This window comes from Aotus nancymaae, unplaced genomic scaffold (assembly GCF_030222135.1).
Source record: "Aotus nancymaae isolate 86718 unplaced genomic scaffold, 86718_ANA_hifiasm-v0.15.2.pri h1tg000022l_1, whole genome shotgun sequence".
Taxonomy (NCBI): domain Eukaryota; kingdom Metazoa; phylum Chordata; class Mammalia; order Primates; family Aotidae; genus Aotus; species Aotus nancymaae.
In genome coordinates, this window is record NW_026988435.1 from 9,912,540 (window position 1) to 9,934,080 (window position 21,541).

General features: G+C 33.7%; 1 protein-coding gene across 3 annotated transcripts in view; it reads right to left on the minus strand.

Annotated features, from left to right (window-relative positions):
- Nucleotides 1-12,335: 12,335 nt before the first annotated feature.
- The window catches only part of CADM2 (cell adhesion molecule 2), a 1,089,430-nt gene continuing 1,080,224 nt past the window's right edge, over nt 12,336-21,541 (minus strand). For 2 of the 3 annotated variants that reach the window (XM_012454659.3, XM_012454658.2), the window contains exons 10-11: nt 20,819-20,944; nt 12,336-20,043 (exon numbers count right to left, since the gene is read on the minus strand). In XM_012454659.3, the coding sequence (XP_012310082.1) occupies nt 19,925-20,043; nt 20,819-20,944 (245 nt within the window). In that variant the 3' untranslated portion in view covers nt 12,336-19,924. The remainder of the gene's footprint in view (nt 20,044-20,818; nt 20,945-21,541) is intronic. The other variant, XM_064380014.1, reaches the window with a different exon arrangement.

The window sequence follows — 21,541 nt, forward strand, 5'->3', positions numbered from 1 at the left end:
GGAAGAAGAAATCTAAATACAGTTTGAACCCATTGATTTTAGGATGCCCAAATAGAGATGCTTAAAGGGCAGTTCAAGATGAAAGATATCTGAGTAGACAAATGCAGTGTGGTACAGAAATACAAGGCTTTGAAAGTCAAAGGTACTTCAAAGTAACCATTCAAGTTTTAAGGATACACGTAATTTTATCAAGGAATCAAAAAGAAAGGAATGATGGCAGAATCCAGAACATTGGAGTGTTTCTATCATTGCTGTTGGAAGAAAGAGAACAGGGACAAAGGTACATTTCCAATAGAAGAAGGGGAAGTTTCATACATGCTAAGAAGACTCAGGCAAGGAAGCTTTAGAAAGGAACAATGGCCATGACTGGAATACACTGGACAACGGCTAGAAGAAACGGTGACGTGTGGCATAACCTGATTTGATTATTAGGGAATTTTTGGTACCACATAAATCAAGCAAGAAGTTAAAAAGACAATGGCTGATAAGGATCTGGTTATTGATATTGTTTTCCAAGTTTTATTTATTTTTTATTTTTATTTTTTGAGATGGGGACTTGCTCTGTAACCCAGGCTAGAGTGCAGTGGTATGAACACAGCTCACTGCAACTCCGACCTCCTGAGCTCAAGCGATCCTTTTGCCTCAGCCCCCAAGTAGCAGGGACTACAGGTGTGCACCACCATGCCTGGCTATATTTGTATTTTTCCTTCACCATGTTGCCCAAGCTGGTCTTGAACTCCTGAGCTCAAGCGACCCACCTGCCTCAGCCTCCTAAAGTGCTGGGATTACAAGCATCATTCACCGCACTCAGACCTCAAACTTTAATGTGCATATTTTCATCACTTTAAATGATCATTTTGCCTCACTCTGGAATGTTGATTGATATTCTGCATTTATAAAAACTCCCAGTTATAACACTGTAATTAATCCAGGGATAACACTTGCATAGCAAGACTGTGAAGTGCTTAAACTTATTTAGCAACTAGTAAATAAGTAAAGAAGAGTAAACAGAATTCAGGAGGCTTGAGAGACAGAAAAGGGTGGGATATGTTGAGCTCCGCTGAAGTAAGTCATGGTAACAGGAATTAAAAAATGATGTAAGGACACACTGTAGTAAATCTTCCTCTTTAGTGGAGAAACTATATACAATTCTTACATGTTTTCACAGGCCCAAGTTCAAAAAAATTAAGGAAAAATGTGGGTCACGTTGGGAAAAGCAACAAAGGAAGGACTTACAGAGTGCCTACATGAATTGGTTATGAGTAACATATAAACAAGGAACAACAAACTGCGGAAGGCCGCAGGAGGTCTCTGAGGAGGAAGGGCTCTCCATGCCTCATGTTCCGGTGCCGGGTGACCTCGGCGCTGTTACCATAAACGATGTGCTCAAGGATGTAGAACCCCTTTGTAACACTACGACGAAACCAGACTCGTAGGCTCCTTGTAAGGCCGGAGTTCCAGCAGCTGCACATAGATAATAAGTTAAAGATAAACACGTGTTCTTGTTTTGTGAAACTCCCAAACTGCCGCAGTTATCAATCCTTAGGATGACGCACTAGTTCCAGCTCACGGATTCACTCCACCATCACTCCACCTCTACCCTATAGATCAAAGTGATTGTAATCAATAAATAGTGTGGATGATCCGAGCTCCGGGCCTTCACTGTCACCTCCAGAGTAATAAAGTGATGGCCCCTGGTCCCACTTTTTCTCTTAATCTGTCTTTCTCTCATTCCTCTGTCGCCAGTGAACTCGGGGTACCCATGGGTGATGTAGGGCTGGCTCCCTACATTCTGGTGCCCAATGTGGGGCTCATGGATCCCTACATTCTGGCGCACCAACGTGTGGGGCTCATGGACTCCCTACAGGTAACAGTATTGTACTAGTTAATAATAGGCTGTTCTAGTTCCATCTTGATAGATGGATCATGGTAGATGATTAGCTTCGACAAGCACTTTGATTTGGTAAGCAGGATCAGAGAAGCATTTTGAGCTTTTAGAGATGCAAAATCACTGTGTTTATATATACATGTTTCCCGCAAAGCTTAGATTTTAGTTTCTTTTCTACATTTGGAGATGTTCTTTATATTTCCTTTTATATAAAGATATCTAGTTTCCAGAGCAATTAGAAAAAAAAAATGGAAACAAATTTAAGTAGAAATACTATATATTACCTATATAATAATTGTAATCTTAATATTTGAATAAGATTTCCGTACTTTTATTTCCCACAAGTCACACCAATACACAGTAACAGATCTTAATTGGCAATTTGTTAGAAACCATGCTGTTTCATAGTGTACTGTTCCCACAGTGGGAGTACTTTTGAGTAGAGAATAAATCTCTAACAAGAGAAGAACATTCTTTGACAGTTCTGACAAAGAAAAACAAAAACCGTGAAAGATTTACATTCAGTACAATGTTCAGTTAAACAGGGACATGTAAGTAGGTTCAAAGATGACACAAGATTAAGCATGACATTTCATATTTGTACTTATTTTTAGGCACCTGGAAGCCAACAAAGGACATTTGAAGAATTAAAGTTATATTAATTGTTTCTCAGATGGGGAAAAATCCACATTAAAAAAAGTTGACAAAGCCAACATTTATAAATATTGATTGTCTGACTATGCTTCCTGTATGAACTTTAAGTCAAGTAGCAAAACGATCACAATCAATTCTAGAAACGAGACATGTGCATCAGAAGTACAAACTGGAAAATAACTACATGCATTGACTGGAAAGTGTGTTAATTTCTGTTAGCTACAGTACAGATGGGACGGAAGAAAAGGAGAACAGGAAGGCCAGACTTATAGTGGAATTATAGGAGAAATCAGCGATTGTGGACTTGTGGAAAAGAAGGAAAGAGTAGGCTAGGCACAAATGTAGAAATGACAACCACTATTTGGAATTAGAATCAGTTTTCTAAAGCAGCTTTTCTGGGAGCCAGAGGGTAAGAAGAACAGCCACTAAAAGCTGAAAGCTGGCAAGTAGCATGCCAATCTCCTGCAGGCCAATTTTCATGCGACAGCCCTCCCACTAATAAAAAGGGAGAAGAGTGTTTTGACAAATGCTCAATGCAAAAATGCAAAGAACATGAAGTTTCTCTACCTAAAAATATATGTCACTAACAAACGTGAAGGATGCATTTGTGTTAGACATCAATTACTAACATAGGTCATGTGAAAGCAGCTTTATATGCAATATATCAATTACACCCTCTAAAAAACTTCAAGCAGCTAGAAAGATCTTAAACCAACACCCTGATATACAACTAAAATAAATAGAGAACCAAGAGCAAACAAACTTCAATGCCAGGAGAAGACAAGAAATAACCAAGATCAGAGAGGAACTGAAGGAGACAGAGACACAAAAAATTCCTTCAAAAAATGAATGAATCCACAGGCTGGATTAATTAAATAATTAAATAATAAAAATTAATTAAATAAGTAGAACACTAACTAAACTATAAAGAAGAAAAGAGGGAAGAATCAAATAGACATGATAAAAAATTATAAAGGGGATATTACCACTTACACTACAAAAATACAAACAACCATCAGAGAATCCTATAAACACCTCTGCAATCAAACTAGAAATTCTAGAAGAAATAAATCAATTCCTGTACATACACACCCTCCCAAGACTGAACCAGGAAGAAGTTGAATCCGTGAACAGACTAATAACAAGTTCTGAAATTGAGGCATAATAAATAGCCTACCAACCAACCAAAAAAAAGCCCATGCAACAGATGGATTTACAGCTAAAGTCTACCAAAAGTACAAAGACGAGCTGGTGCCATTTTTTCTTTAACTTTTCCAAACAATGGAAAAGAAGGGACTTCTCCCTAACTCATTTTATGAGGCCAGCTTTATTCTGATACTAAAACCTGGCAGAGATACAACAAAAAGGGAAAACTTTAGGCCAATATCCCTGATGAACAACTATGCAAAAATCCTCAGTAAAATACCAGCAAACCCAATCCAGCATCTCATCAAAAAGCTTATCCATACGATCAAGTTGGCTTCATTCCTGGGATGCAAGGATGGTTCAACATATGCAAATCAATAAAAATAATTTATCACATAAATAGAACTAAGGACAAAAAACAGATGACTATCTCATTCAGTACAAAGTTTATTGAGAATTTTTAATCATGATGGGATGTTGAATTTTACGAAAGGCCTTTTCTTCAAAATGTATCTAATATCCTCTGACTACTTACCACCTAATATACAGTTTAGATATTTGTCCCTTCCATATCTCACATTAAAATGCAATCCCCAGTGTTACAGGTAAGACCTAGTGGGAGGTGTTTGGGTCATGGGGGCGGATCTCTCACGAATGGCTTGGTGCCCTCCCTGTGGCGATGAGTTTATGTGAGATCTGTTGTTAGAAAGAGGCTGGGCCCTCCCTCTCTCTTTCTTGCATCCTCATTCACCGTGTGACACATCTGCCCCCTCTTCACCTTCTGCCATGAGTGGAAGCTTCCTGAAGCCCTCACTAGAACCAAATGCTATCACTATGCTCCTTTTACAGTCTGCAGGACCATAAGTCAAAAATACAAAAATAAACTTCCTCTTCCTCTATTAAAATTACCCAGCCTCAGTTATTCCTTTATAGTAACTCGAAATGGACTAAAACACTCCTCTTTTATTACTTTGGTAAATCAACATCATGTTTGACCAGAATAACCATAATAATCTTTTCACCAGTGCCCTTGCTTCTGTTTTTTCCTGTTTGTAATCTATTCATACTACTGAATCTAGGGTGATCCTGTTAAAACATGTTAGCGTATGCCCTTCATCTGCTCAAAATGTTCTGTGATTTTAATTTTACTTATAAAAAATCATAGTATTAAAAATAACCTGTAAGATCCTACAAAGCTATTCCTTCTCTCATTTCTTTACTCCTATGTTCTTATTTTCTTTTCCTTTTCATTCTTCTCCCAAGTAACTAATTGATTTTCTTCGTACATACTTGGGATACTCCTACTCTTGAGGTTTTTGCATTGCTGCTCTCTCAGCTTGAAATAATCTTTTCAAAACACCACACACACTTCACTCCTTCTTCTCGTTGGGTCTTTGTCCAAATATTATCTTTTCAGTAAAGCCCTTAATAACCACCTATTAAAAATTGAATCTTCACACCTCTGCAAACTTTTCAGTTTTATTTTTTCTTTGATTTTATTGTAATCTGATGACATATATATTTTTACTTTGTCTTTTATTTGTCTCTCTTCCAATAAAAGAATACCATTAAATCAAGGTTTATTTTCCTCTTTATTTACAATTATATCAGTGCTAAAAATCATTTGTGACATATAGGAAGCACAAAATAAACACTTGTTAAATAATGAATTAATGCACCTTCCTTAAGAAATACAGAAAATAGTTTGAAAAGGCAATTCATCCATTCAACTAATATTTATTGAACATCTTCTGAATTTTTAGGAATTCAGAATCTCTGCTTTTAAATGGAAATCTCAGTTTATGCTACATTCCTACTCTATTATATGTAAATACTTTAGCACTTTATGAAATTTTTAACTGTTTCAACAAAGAGCAAAGTAATACTAAGGATTAAGTATGCTATCAGACTTAAGCAAAGATAACCTCTGTTAAGGGTTTTGGTTTTTGACAAAGAAGGGCCAAAGTTGACTTAAGTAAATATAAGTGGTTGAAAACAATAATGTTCTGTAGATAAAATTGTCTTGATGAATAGTAGGCAAACAGAATTTGACGAGGGGACATTTATCCACCTGTGTTTTGGGTGGAGCTAGATTTGGTTTAGGGTAAAAGCGTCAAAATTGTAGAGAACTCAAACACTTTTTCTTCTGAAATCTTGGAATTCCTCAGTAGGTGTGGAGAACCCTGTCATTAAAGGAAAAACAGTGATACTAATTGTCCTTGCTGTTCCAAACCCTTGAAATACTTCAGTGACAGAGCATTTTTCTAAGGACAAAGTATAAAATCCTTAATAGGACTCTAAGAATGCATGATCCAGTCACTGCTTACTTTTCTGAATTCATCTCTTCATCCTTCTTGTAATCACTCTTACTGAAAGGAGTTCCCCCAAATCTCCATGATCTTCTTTATGCTTTATCCCTGTCCTTGAATATGCTGTGCAATCTACCTGGGATGTTCCCCGACTTCTTAATCCTCTCTTTGCCTGGAGACCTCCTACTCATCCTCTTGTTCTCTGTCTCCATGTTACGTTGCCCTATTTTCTCAAGATGCTGTGTGATTACCATTTTACACTAAACTTAACCCGAATACAAAACTTAGTATTATAAACTGGGATTGCTTGTTTACATTTTCTCCTTCATTAGCATCCTGAGAGCAGAAACTGGATTTTGTTCATTTGACATACCCAGTATATAATAGTGGTGTAACAAAAGGCTGGTGCTCTGTAAATGTGTATTAAACAAGTTAAATGGATGGATCTTTTCTTTCTGCTTTCTCCTCTTTGTTACCATGAGAGTTTTTATATATACATATATGTATGTGTGTACACATATATGTGTGTATGTATATATACACATATATATGTATGTGTGTACGTATATATGTATATACATGTTTATGTGTGTATGTAATATATATACACATATGTATGTATGTATATATGTGTATACACATGTTTATGTGTATACACACACACACACACACACACACACATTTACTTAAAAGCTAAGCTTAGTCCTAGACACTAGGTATGCTAAGGAAACAAGCCCTGAGGGCTTTTGGGCTCTTCCTCTTTCCAACCAGAGAGTGATAGCAGTTTCTTAACGTTACTAATATCTGCCAAGCCACCTCTGTTTGCTTTCTAACCTAGATAACTAACACTTTAAAAATTTGGAGTGATTTCTGTTTTTATGAGTGTAGTCTCTTTTACATAATTTACTCATATTCCACAATACAGGGCATTGCTTATAAGTGTCAGCAAATAAACATTTAATGCTGATTGTGTAAGAAATGATGACATGAGATAGACATGTAAGATACAAGACCAAGTAGTTCTGCTCTGGCCTCCTTGCTGCTTTTCAGAACAAGCCTCAGCCCGTGACATTTGCTGCCTCCTCTGCATTGATTGTGTTTTCCTCCTCAGTTCACCTGGTCAACACCTGCTGATTCATTCTAACATCAGTTCTAGTGTTTCCTCCTCAGACCTTGTCACATCCATAAGGGAGGCTTTTTATTTCCATCATTTACAGTATTTTATGTATGTCCATCACATTAATTAGAACTGGTAATTATGTATTAACTTTTGTGAATATTTGGCTAACATCTGTTTCCCTCCCTAGAGTATATATTGTATAAAAGAAGGGTAGTGCTCTATTTACTCAATATTGTATCACAGGACTGGCTTGATATCAATTAGTATTTCTTGAATGAATGAAGCAAAAACGTGAAGAAACATGAAGGATTTATGGAATGTATGATTTTTAAGAAAACTAGATAATAGGGTGGAAGTAAAGGAAATGATATATCTAAATTGGATTGAAAGACAAGATTAAATTTGATATATACCTGTATATAGAACTCAATCAAGAGTGAGAATTCTTGAAGGGTTTTAATGGTGGGAGCTAGTGAATTTCTACTTGCATTTCAACAAAATCAGTGATAATAGTTTCAATTATTCATTGCTGAGAATATCATAAGAACACAAAGACTATAATTTGGAGTAAAAATAACGTTCCACTTGCTTCTCAACTTTAATCATAAAGAGCAAATAAATTGCTTTTGACTGTGTATTTGTAAATTTATTACTCTATTCATTTTATGCTATCTTGTTGACTTCACCTCACCCCCCACCCCCACTGTAATACATTAAACTGATGTTCTTAAGGAATTAACTGAAATGATTAGCAGAGTTCCTTCCCTGAGGTACATAAGACAGTAGTTGGCCTTTTTTTTTTTTTATTGTATGTCGTTTGGATCATTTTCAAAGGAATGTTACCATCTTTCATTTCTGTAGTTGTTTTATTGTTTACGGAGGTTAGAACACAGAGAGAAAATGAGCATGTTAATTTCCTTAGTAACTTTGGACTTAGGATCTTGAACCATAATACAACCTGTGTGTCTCTTCAGAAAGAAAAAAAGGAAATATTTACAACATGTTTAACTAAAAAAGGGAATAAATTACAATTCCATATGCTACTCTACACCAATTAAGGCATCTAAGATATTCAATTGTTACTCTAAAGATTTTGAAAACAATAGATTGTTCCTACATTGTTCCAACGGCAAGTAGGGCCAACTACATAATTTGCTAGGTAGGCCCAGTGCCAAATGAAAATGTGACACTCGTTGTTCAAAAATCAGAAAAACAAAGTTTTCTCTCATAGCATTTATTTTCTTTCTTGCGTGCTAAATATATGCTATTTAATGTTGAACTCTCCGGGATACAGGGACACTTGGTTTGTATAGACCATCACGGGCATGCCCTACAAGTCCACACCGGGGGCAAGCACATCTTGATCTAACTTTTCCTATACCTCTTCTGAGTTCTTTGAGCTACAGTGGTCTTTGGGTATGAATGGAGAAGAGAATCACTAAGAACCTGTTCTGGGTGGCAAAGAACTGGTGAGAGGCAGAACCACACATGGGCAGACGCTCCCAGCACATGCTCCGTTGTCACATCAGACTTCTCTTACAAAACCAACTCAAAGATAAAATTTTTAAACACTTCAGGATGGCCACTGGAGAGCATTAGGCCCCAGGTGTGAGGTCCTACTCAGAGTTCAGGGTCCTGTGTCGCTCCACTGGCTATTCACCCATTAAATCAGGCATCACGGGAAGTGTAAGATTATAGCCTCAACTAACAAGTCATTCTATGCAAGAAATAGGACTGCCTGAGATCATCAACACAAGCCAGCCATGAGCTATAAAAATGTGGATTTAAATGAATTCATCTTTGTGCATTTGAATAACTGTGACTGATTAATGTTTATAGGTTTGCCAAAGTGTGATTATTCCTTCAGTTTGCTTGTAATAGGTTTGACCACCAATGGCAGCATGCTACAAAATTGCTCCTAGTGACATTTCAGTGGCTTTGCTTACAAAGCTCCAGATCAATGTGTACAATACACTGGGAAAATGTGCTTATTTTTACCATGCTCTCCCTAACATCCTTACACTTCCCTGGAGCATCCAAAGACTGACTACTGCTCTAGTAGAAAGTTTTTCGGTTCTACCTCAATAAATTAACAGGTTTCTAAACTGTCCCATTCTCCTCTACACACTCTCATTAAAAATACAAATTTCTAGTTCAGCTCCTACCTACTTTCAGCTATGGTGACGCTAAGATCCCTGCAATAAAGATTAACTATGCCACTGACAGATGGACACTGCTAATAATGCTCTACAAATAATATTAAAGATGAAGAATTCAACTATGTATTACCAGTGCCACAACCTTACATAATATAATGGCAATTTAGTTCAGTGTTTAGAGTCATATCTTAAATCTGTGTCTTCCACTAAACAGCCATGTGACCTTTGGCCTGAATTTTATTTTTTGTAAAATGTGGTATTTTAAAGATGTATTCAAAATTGTCTTTTATTGGAAACATGGTATTTTTTTTATGTCTTCGGGAAGGCAAAAGGTATGTAGAAGCAGAGAATCACATGGCGGGAATACTCCAGCATCTTAACACCAAGACCACAAGTAGCGGCTGGGTGCTAGGAGGACAAACATGAATGAGGAGTGTTTCTAGAAATGGGAAACATGATGCTTGGTGCGAGGCCATGGCAGGAATTTCTTAGCCTGAGATTTGTGGTTAGACTTAAAATATGCCCCAAATTCTAAGCAAAGTACTATGTTTATGTGAAATTATTTTATGATTCCACCAGATTAGCAGGACAATCAGTAATCAAAATACGATTTTAAATACCGGTAACTTGTAGAGTTCCCACAGGCCACAGAAGGAACTTTAGGGTCATATGAGGCAATATATATGTTATTCAGTGCTTAGGAGCAGAAAATAGCCTGAAGCAGGTGAGTGAATAATTCATAGCAAGAGGTACAAGGTTGATAGGTTTCTGTTTTCAGGGAAAAAAAATCTAGTTTTGAAAAGTTACTTTTTATTATTATATATATATATTTATTTGCACTTTAGGTTCTGGGGTACATGTGAAGAACATGCAGGATTGTTGCATAGGTACATACATGGCAATGTGGTTTGCTGCCTTCCTCCCCATCACCTATATCTGGCATTTCTCCCCATGTTATCCCTCCCCAACTCCCTACCCCCCACAGTCCCACCCCTAGTCCCCCACATCAGACCACTTTAAGCAAATAAATATGTAATTGGTAGACTATATGGAAAAAAAAAAAAAAGGAGTCATTAGATCCTAAATCCCCCTGTCATGGAGCTATCAGAGTTTGTGGAGTTGTCAACCATCTGAGAATACATTCCCTAAAGCTTCTCTGATCTCTAGCAGGACATTATAATATGTTCCATTCTTTGGTAAAATTGCCAAATATGCAAACCTTACCTTAGGAATTTTTCAATTCTTTTTTGATCCCCAATATGTTGAAAAAATGTTCATGTCTTGATATTCTTCTAATTTGTAAGTAAAAAGATGCATTTCTGAAATATAACTTAGTTGAATGCTTTTCAGTTTTAGAGTAAATGATTACAGTATTCCGAGGATATGATGTTTTCCAGAAATACTTCATCAATTTAAAGGTGCCTAGATTAAATTATTGTTGTATACTAACTCCAACCTACACTGTCATGTATTTTTAAATATCCCGTGTGTTCACATAATATGTATCCTCTACCTGGATAAGGATTTAGATTGGTAAAGACAGAATGAATGAAGGTTTTGATAGTACGTACAAGGCATGTGTTTTTCGAACTCTCAGTAAGGTACTCATTCTAGTCAAGGTATGGGCCAGTCTTCAGAAGGTGATTTGGATGGGTGCGGTGTAATCCCAGCACTTTGGGAGGTCGAGGAGGATCACCTGAGGCCAGGAGTTTGAGACTAGACTGCCAACATGGTGAAACCCCGTTTCTACTAAAAATACAAAAAAAAAAATTAGCCAGGCATGGTGACACAGGCTTGTAGAGTAATCCCAACTACTTGGGAGGATGGGGCACTGGAATTGCTTGAATCTGGGTAGCTGAGGTTGCATAAGCTGAAATGGTACCAATGCACTCCAGCCAGGGCAACAAATTGAAACTCAGTTTCAAAAAAATTTAAAAAGAAGGTGATTTGATTTTCTATATATTCTAGCATAATAAAGTATTTGCTTATTAGTCAGAGTTTTTCTTAAATCAACAAAGAAAAATACCAAACTTGAGATCATAAACAGTGGTTGAAAGATAGGTCATTCATTTGTAATTTTTTGTTTGCTTAAATCATAAGATGTATTGCAATAATTATAATTTTTTTTAAGTACTGAATGTCCCTATTCCTCCATTAAGCATAAGAATGCTTACATATAAAGAAAACAACGATTATTGGAAGTATAATTTAATTATATTACAGAACTAAGTTTTGAAGCTATCAGCATAAAATACCATGTTCAGGTTCTTAGTAAAGTTCATGAAGTGGACTGATGACAATATAGGTGTTCGATAGTTGTGCTATTTTTTCCCTAACCTTAAGCCTAACCCTCACCCTAACCGTATAGTTATGTGTTGATTAAATGACATGTAACACAGAGCAGCCTAAGTGATATTTGAAATTAAACCAAGAAACTGCTTTTCTCCTTTAATCTTTTCTCTATGTATTTCTGTATTTTCTAAGTTTCGAAACACTAGAGGATAAAAATTCTTAAATTTTACGAAACAGAAAAAGTATGGTTTGAAAATTTCTTTAAAAAAAACTATACATTTCCTGGAACTTCTTAATTTAAATGTGTATACTGTTATATATTAGCATTATCCTGGAATTATCATATAATTAAGGTCTTTCATATGCATCTAAACCCAATAATTAATAACACTTAGACTTAATATCCTTTAGTGAATTGTATGAACCAGATTTTCTGGTGTGCCTTCAATTCCATACATAATTTGACCAAAATAAGAATTGTCATTATGAAAACAGTTGATTTATCTAGGAAGCACGGGTTCCATATGTGTAGACAGTTGAAAAGCTGCATAAGAGTGGACATTTTGGGTAACATTTTTTTTAAAGGATACTTGCATAAATGTTTTACTTCAAATGTCCTGATTTTCTTTCAGATGTGCCAAATCTGATCTTCGATACAGTGTCAAATTTCCTAACTTGTAATACAGGGCATTTTTTATTAAATGGGAAAAATGTGAATTAAAAACGAAATAGAATATTATTTAATAAAACAAACCAGATACAAAATCTTGCCTTGTATTTACAGATAAGTTTTAATGGAATATTTCATGATCTAACACAAATATGAGACCCAATGACACTAAGTCTTGTACAGCCTTTGGCTTACCCTGTATAACAAAATCTGTTATTTAAAGTAGACTATAAAATACCTTATGGTAAGTGAACTTCCAAAGACACAAAGAAAATCCTCCATAAATTTAAAAGCTTATCTGAAATCCTTATTGGCATAAGCTTAGGTTGGATATATTATTAATTGCATTATCTTAGGTAGCTGAAATACATAATACTGGTTAGAGTGTGAGTATTAAAAAAAAAGGTTTCGGTATTTTTGCTTCTGTTCCTAGTCAACATTAGTAAACACACATAATTGAAAGTAAAATTACCTTTACAGAATTTTGAAATTTTGGCTATCTCAAGCAAATTTCCCTAAGTCAGCAACATTTTTTTTTACCCTTAGTCATCATATTACAAGGTTCGTATGTTTCAATAAATATTAAATTGTTATTGTACAAATAAGATAACATTTATGTCATTGATGCTCAATTTTTAAAACTTCTATTTAAAAATTTACAAGGAAAATGGGCATCATTGAGGAAAACTAAAAGGGATGGATAATGTATGCAGTTGAAAAAAAGGTATTCAAAATAATGCGTTTGGCATAAAGAAATAGGTTTTGTACCATCTTTCTTTTTAATGACCTGTCACTGGAAAAAAGAAAGTTCCATCTTTCAATGTCTATTTTCAAGGTTAAGAAAATGTACTAAATGAATAGACAATTCAGTAATGTCCAACAGATAACTAAAATTCAAATTTTATTTTTCCATATTTATCAGACAATTTTTTTCTGACAAGACTTTACTGAAAGATGAAGTGCAAATGGGAACCCTGTAAAAATGGTTATAAGAGTTGTACATGACATATTTTAAGCGCCGCTAAGTACACATTGAATACTTTGTAAGTATATAGGCATATCAACATGCAAGTGTCATGTACCTAATATTACAATATGCATTTTGTTTTCTGAAAATGTTAATGACAAGAGTAGATTTAATCAATATGTTTCTCTATTTTCTGTGCTTATATGGTTAATTTTGTTCGATCTTCTTTATAGCACAGAATTTATTTTTTATGCTGTCATAAATATACCCTTCCAAAAGTTATGAATTTCATATCATATAAATAGCACATTTAATTTTTGAAGCTACATTACTGGGAACACCTGCGTTTCTGGATACCATTTTCAGAGATAAGTCTTTAAATTATTTTTAACATGGCAGACTTGTTCTAATGTTGGTTATGTTGAAATGTTTATGACAAAAATGGAGCTTTCTTGAGGGAATTTTTTTGGTTGAATGAAAAGCTAAATAACAAATTCACAAATATTGATGTGAACGCAATATGAAGAAAACAGGTCAGTAATCTCAAACTCAGAAATCCTTGGGTTATGACTTAACTGTATTGTTGAATCTATAATAAGTACAGTAGCTACAGTTAAATAAATTTGTAAAAAGATTAAAATTTTATACATTTATAAGGAGAAAGAGTACTAGCTTTGAAAAATTTCTAGATTATTTTTCTTTCTATTTATGAGATTTATTCAATACATTAAAAACACAGAGAAAAGCGAAGAGGTTAAATATATAACAATTCAGTTTACATTTCATAGTTTTTTAACCAATTGGTGACCACTTCTTTCAACCATCAATACTTTATTGCGTACGATTCTCACTATCAGTAAATATAAAGAGAAAAGTGTCTACTAGTATCATGTACACGAAAAAGCATCTGAAGAAAGAAAACATTTGAGGTTTGACAGTACTGTTTGTAAGTGTAATGTTGCATTTCATACCGCACTTAAAAGTCCATGTAGGAATCACTGCTGCTTTGACCCTGGATGTGGGAAAAGTGCTTAAGTGCTGAGCCCTGGTAGGTTTTTGTTTTGCCCCTGCAATCTTCAAATATCTTTTAACTTTTCTTCTTTTGAAATATACAGTATATTTCATAGGGGAAAATAGTGTTTTTTTCTTTACATCTTTTTCACATTTGGGTCCATTCTCTCCAAAATAATCATACATTTCTTGATATATATATATATATATATATATATCAGTACTTGATGTATATATATGTATATAAAATATGTGAAGATCAACAAAATATTATTGATAACATAATCACATAACATAGAAACATCTTACTTTAAGAATATTTTAGAGATTCGCCATTATAATTTGAGATATTCATGTTTTTTGTTTTTTGCTACAGAAGAATCTGTCATTTCTTTTAGAAGAATTAAATTACATCATCTTAAAATTCTTATGTCTATTCACACAAATTGAAGTGGGCATTTGTGGCAATACTGTGCATTATTTGAGGATCATTTATTAATAGGGAGGAATTTTTTAAATACTTAAATTTTGTCTTATACAGATAATACTACTTGGTAAAATAATTCATATACATGATTTTTACTTAAAACACAACATAAATTTATAAGAAATTGTTACATTTTAAAAACGAAATATCAGATTGGCTTGCAAAGTGTTGCCATTTTAACTATTTTTAAAAATCAATACAATTATATTAACATTGAAATATTAAATAGGCATGAGAAGGACAATTCTTATAAAGTCATAATATTTTGCCTTTAGGAAAAGCTAATGGTAGAAAAGAAAAAACAATGCAGATTCATACACCATAGAATACACTAAAGATCTTGGCTTTTGAGATTTCCCAGGGGGTGGGGAATGCACTGTTATAATAGTTCCATAAGAATGCTTCCTGGGATATCTGGTAAATAATTATTTCCTCTATTTATATTGAAGTATCATAGCCCATGTTAAAAGTGAGAGGTAGAAGGATTATTGTAAGTATGCATGGCAGAGAACTTACCAGCTATATCCAATAACTATTGCATTCAATATTAATAATCTCAATACATAAAAATGCTGATGATTTTAGAACCCATTCTTATATGTTGTCCCCTTTAACTCTCTTTATTATCTTGCTACTTTCAATCCATTGCCTTTGGAAGGGTATGAGTGCAAAGGGCTTGTTTGGGGGTAGAATAGAGAGAGAAAAGGAAAAAAATGAATAGAAAAGAAAATATATTTAAAAATTCCCATTAAGATATAGTGACTTTAACTATTAAAAGTACTTTATGTTCTTTCATTTAATACATTTGTACTTATAATAAAAAGTACTACAATCTATGAAACATGCACACATTTCAAAGAAAACTGAAGAATTCCCAATTCAATGAGATATGAATTGAAGTTTAAAACTCAGGTTATTTCTTTCTCTGCAATAACACTAAAAACTAATCCAAATAAAAATGTTACTGTTACATTAATAAGAAAAACTTAACTTGTCCTTGAATTAGTTGTATTTTAATGAATGCTTTAGTATGTGAGAGGTGAAGATTAGCAACCTCTAGGATCTTGTTGAAGAATTCTTTAAAATCCCTTTGCATTAAGTATCCAGCAATAGAACTGCAGATATTGCACTGAGTATATTTCAATATTGCCAGTGTATATTTCAAAACAAATTCTATTATCTACACTAAGATTTCCTCTTTCCCAATATTCAAAATGCATATTATAATTACATGGGTTTCCAACATCCATACACAGCAAGTACAAGATACTTACATGTACGTACACTGTAGTTACCTATATTTTGCATAGTTTTTAGTGTGTACTTTGTGCCACTTAATAAAAAGCATTACTCAACAGTAATTCTCATTAGGTGTTTTATTTATTTGGCTGTGATTACTGGTTATTTTTTGTTTTGTATTGTTTTAACAGAAATTTCCATTTGCAAAAGGAAATAATATTGGGCAATTTTAGAGGACTCTAAGTAATTAGCAATATCATGGGAAAGTTGCAGTAAGACATGAGGTTTTGCATTTTCTCCACAATTAAAAAGCATAATGTAAAATTTCATATTTGTTGTCCACTAAATTATCCTGATGTCCAAAGAAAAACAAAAAACATTTGAAATGTTCCCCTTGGTAACACTTTGCAATAAGTGGCACTAAATTACACGATAACTGCTATGTTACATGGAAGAGCCATCACTGTCAAACAGTTGCTATACATGTGCCTACATGGAATCTCAATGCTGTTACAATCATGAGTACATAATTACAAATGAGCCTGTCTTTTTGATTGAGATATTTATATTTTTACAAAGAAATAAAAATAAATGAGGTGTTAGTTTCTTTGCCATATTTAGGAAAGTTAGTTTTCTTTCTCTATTTGTTATTTTAATTGTGGGGTTTCAATGCAAGATTAAGCATCTTGAATCAATATGAGATCATCCAGTTCCTAGATTAAATTCCAATATCAGGTTCCTTAAACTGCTTCTTGGATTCTCTGGTAAAAGAAAACAAGTTGAAATTTCTCTCTCTTTTCTATTTCTCTTATACACACACATATACACACACACAAACATGCACACCATCAATACTCTGCTCATGCACTCTGTCTTTACTCTTGCACTCACAGACGTTTCTTTTTCCTCCTAATTTTGATAATAATCATATCTAGAACACGCAAAAATGGAAAAAAGAAAAGAAAATTGCTGCTTAGACTTGTTTTTTGATGGAGAACAATCAATTTACACTGTAAACAGTACACTGGCAGAGAATAGCTACTTTTGGTAAAGAATAATGCTCCATATTCTACTAAGGGTGTGTGTGTGTGCACACTGCTTCCATTGAGTTCCCTAGCTACTGTGCTCAGTTAAAAGAGACAGAAACTGACTATGTGCACACATGTGTGCACGTTCCAGCCACTGCAATTGGTATCATTCCTAGAAATATTATGTCATTATTTTCTGACTTGTTGCAATAGAAATGAGCAGAATTTTTATAATTTACTTTTTGTTTGGTTGAAAATTAAACAATTTTTACAGGAATGAAAATATAACTTCATTTGCTAGTATTTTTTCCAGTTCAGAACAGGATATCTAATTTAAATTGAACTAAATTCAACGGGAAAAGATTTTATTAGATCCCACAAATTATAATATACCAGTGTTTATAACTAGTATAATAATCTAGTTGTTTTAGCTAACTGGATTTATAAGAGTTCTAATGAGATTTTTATATTACTCTGAAGGGTTAAAAGAGACAAAAATCTTGAAATGCAACCAATTTTGGATTTCTAATTTTACAGTGCTATAAATAATGATTGAGTTATTTAGGCAACAATTTAGCTGTTGGAGCCAAGTAGAATATAGATGAAATGAAGAGGGATGTGAATACGGCATCGATGAGGAGTAGTAATTTTGTAAGTGCATCCTGAAATTAGGCTTTAAATAGTATTTGATGATGCAGTTTATACAACTTACTTCTGTAATAAGAACCTTTCCATTTTGTACTAACAGGATGAGTTTTGCTGTGTGGAGTCTTTCTAAAGATTATGCATTGAAAGATATGAACAGTTTATAAACCTATTCTAGTTTCAATGTGTCTAGTAGCACCTACCTGATTCTCTCAAACTACCATACTATATTAACGTATTATTGCATTTTTCCACAGATGGTATGGAGTGAACTGTAAAAACAAGCATGCAATCACATCAATGCAGACTTATTTCCTTAAAATGTCATACTGTATATGATTTATTATGTTAACACTCAACCACATCATATTATTTATGTTCTGTATATTCTGAAAAAGTGCTGCTTGACTGACATCGTCCTTTTTCTTTTGTGAGAAATCAACAAGATAAATGCTTCAACAATCAAAAAAAACTAAAAATTCTAACATTTTCCTTAAAAGAGTTATACTTTTCTGATAAATAAGATACAGCACCCTTGTCTTTCATTTGATATTAATACATGATGTTGTACTCAACCATTCTCATTCCCCAAAATATATTCCACAATACTATTTTTAAAACCTTAGGCCATCATGCTATCAGACATCACAAGTATAGCTACCATACTGTCATATTTGTTTTCTTCTTAAAGGTGCAATGTTTGTAAATGGGAATTTTTTAATCTAACTGGAGTTTTACTCTTTAGCATATAATAAATTTAATGAGAACTAATCTAACAACATTTTATTTTACTAGAAGAAATAATAAGACTTTAGACTGACTTTGTCATATTTAAGAATACAGCATGTCTTAATGGTTAAATACATCAAAATTTTAAAATAATCCAGAGAAAGAGACTTTCACTTTGGAGTTAAAAGCATGGCAGAAATTCTCTATCACTCACTGTTTCATAAGTTTGTACCTCACAAAATGCATAGACAAGAATTTAATATAAAGAATTAGTTCATTTATACAGAAAACATATCTTAAACACTTCTTTTTGGCAAACCAACATAGGTAAGCAGCTCTGGAACTGCAAAATGAAAATTTGTAAATTTTTAGCAAACTAAAAGTTTATTTTTAGGTTATTATTCAACTGTGGTTGTAATTTAAAACCTGAGGCTGTGCACTGGTTGTTAGCTTAAAATTACCTTTCCTTATAACATTGTGCTTCCATTGTATAACAAATAAAAATTAACAAGAACTAGAAAAATTTGTTGTTGAACAGTGCTAGGACATACAGACGAAAATACTAATACATGTTATCTACTTATAATACTGGTTTAAGTAATATCTAAAGGGATATAATGGACGTTAGAAAATGCTTACTTATGACTGAATTACATACAGCCAAAAAAGTTAAATATGTATCAAATAATGTTTAATTGGATTTATTATATGCACTATATACAGATACTAAAATGTCTCAAAATTGTGCCCTATGGATACTTCAATTTTGTTTAGGCAGGTGAATCTTTATGCAGCAAATAAATTATAGAATCAAATTAGAGAAATGAATAAAATCTTTGTGATTCCCAAAGCAGTAAATTATTTGGAATAATTTATTGGTAAATGAAACTACAGTATCCTTATAGTAAGGTCTATGTAATTATATAAGATATCATATCATGATTGCAATTCGTACACATGGCTCCTGTATCAAATACTATATTTCAATAGCAAATCGATACAGCTTTACCAGTATAATCTCCAACATTCCAAAATCTACACTACAGTGTTTTTTTTTGTTTTGTTTTGTTTTTTTAGGGCATGTTTCCAAAACATGTTGTCTTTGAAGACAGACATGTAGAAAACATTATTTGTAAACCTCTAACCTTCAATTAAGGTCTTTACCTAAACTTGTTACTTGTGAAAGCTGTCCAATGGCAAACTGATAAGGTCTATGACTTAAAGGGAAAAAAATGTGGTGAAAAAACTCTGCATACATCGTTTAATGTATAAAAACCACTCAATAGCATGATCCAAGGAGATGATTAATATTGTTAAGGCTGTATATTCAAGCACTGTATGTTAAAAGAGCAATGGTGTGAAATTTAGGCAGTAAGAAATGTTCTGCATTATGGATGGTACAGTAATTAAAGAATGATGCTTTCAACAGCTGATTGTTGGTATACACTGGCTACTGATAGCAGTGCAGTATGGAAGTTAATAAGGGTAGCAGACGATGGTAGAAATGAATTCTGAAAGATGATAGCCAGTTTTCTCCAGCAGTCAGCCTGGTAGTAAAACTCAGAATCTTGGCCTTCATCTTAAATGAAATACTCTTTTTTCTCTTCAGCATTGACTTGGCTGCCTTCAGCATTGATAATGGCTGTATCAGCATCTGGTGCATCTTCAGCTCCTTTAGCTTCATTTGTTAAATACGTTCCTGCATATATTAGAAGAAAAATATGTTAGGTCTGTGAGACTGGTAAAATACCCAGCATTAAAGCTGCATTCATTTAGGAAGGAATTTTGCCAGATTTTCTGAGACATAATATGCTACCTGCTTGACTCTTCTAAAGTTGCACTGTTTCCTTTCAATTTGCAGGTATGCTGTAGTTGAAGTTATGGCTTGATTTACTACAGCAAGAGCCAAACTGAAATGGGTAATAAGTAAATGTGACTTCTTTAATGATGGATAAGGACAATGTGAACCTTAGAGCTGTTGCAATCAGGGTCTTTTGTTAAGATCTTAAAAATGGTCATGTCAAACTTGTCACCATTTATTTTGGTAAACTTCTTTAAAAGCAGATTATATGAATAAAGTTCTAACTGGTCCATTGCCCAATATATATTTTCCTCACTAATATGGCTACATGAGTGTTCACAAACTTACAAACAAAAACATTGAACAAATAGTTACAGTTGGATTTCAGTTCTAGAAATAAAATATAAATTTTCTTCTATTTATTTCTTTTATTCTGAGCCAGTGGCTTACTCTATGACATCTGACCATTGGTTAAAGATTATTTTGCTAAGCCAATATAACTTTAGATTTAGGTAAAATAATCAAGAATTCCTTGAAATAATTTAGCATTTCTCACTATCTCCCCATTCTACACACACAAACAAATACATATATGCACTGATATAATATTTTACAATGAAGTTAGTCTAGGTTATTTTGCAAACGTTGAACACTCTGACGAACTATAACCTACCTTTATGTCTTGCCAGATACCGACCAAGCAGAAAGATAGAACACAGCGTGACAAATACAACTACAGCCACTATTCCTCCTATAAGAGCATGGTCAGGGCCATTCTGGCCAGCCAAAGCATTAGGATCTGGAAAAAAGGGGAAAATATTGTTCTAGTTAATGTGTTAGTCAGTCTTAGAATGCCTATCTGCATTAGAATAAGTTATTTTGAAAATTAACACAATTTCTATTAAAAATACACCAATCATCCCATGAACAAATGTTATAAATATGAGGTATCTGGGGATATAACATTTGATACATCAATCACTGTTGCCATTGAGCTTATTTTAAAGAAAAGATTGGATAAGCAAATATACACATATATATTTTGTATAGCTATAGGTCTTTCCTTCCTCCTCACCTCCATCTGAAAATATGTATGTGCCTATATATTTCTTTGGTGTGATAAACTCAACTCTACTGTTATCTAGTTAAAATAATGTCATGAGAAAGGCAGGGGCTGAAAATGATAATTTGAGATTAATCACTATATAAATATTATTTAAAGCTATGGAAATTGACTAATTCCCCCATGGGTATCTAGATGAAGAAAAGAAGAGGTCTGAGAAGGGACCACTGGAAACTTCCATATTTAAAATCCAGGAAGAGAAAGAACTTCCAGTAGTGCAGACTGAAAAGGACAGAACAGTCAGATAGGAAAAGATCTTGGAGAAAACACTGT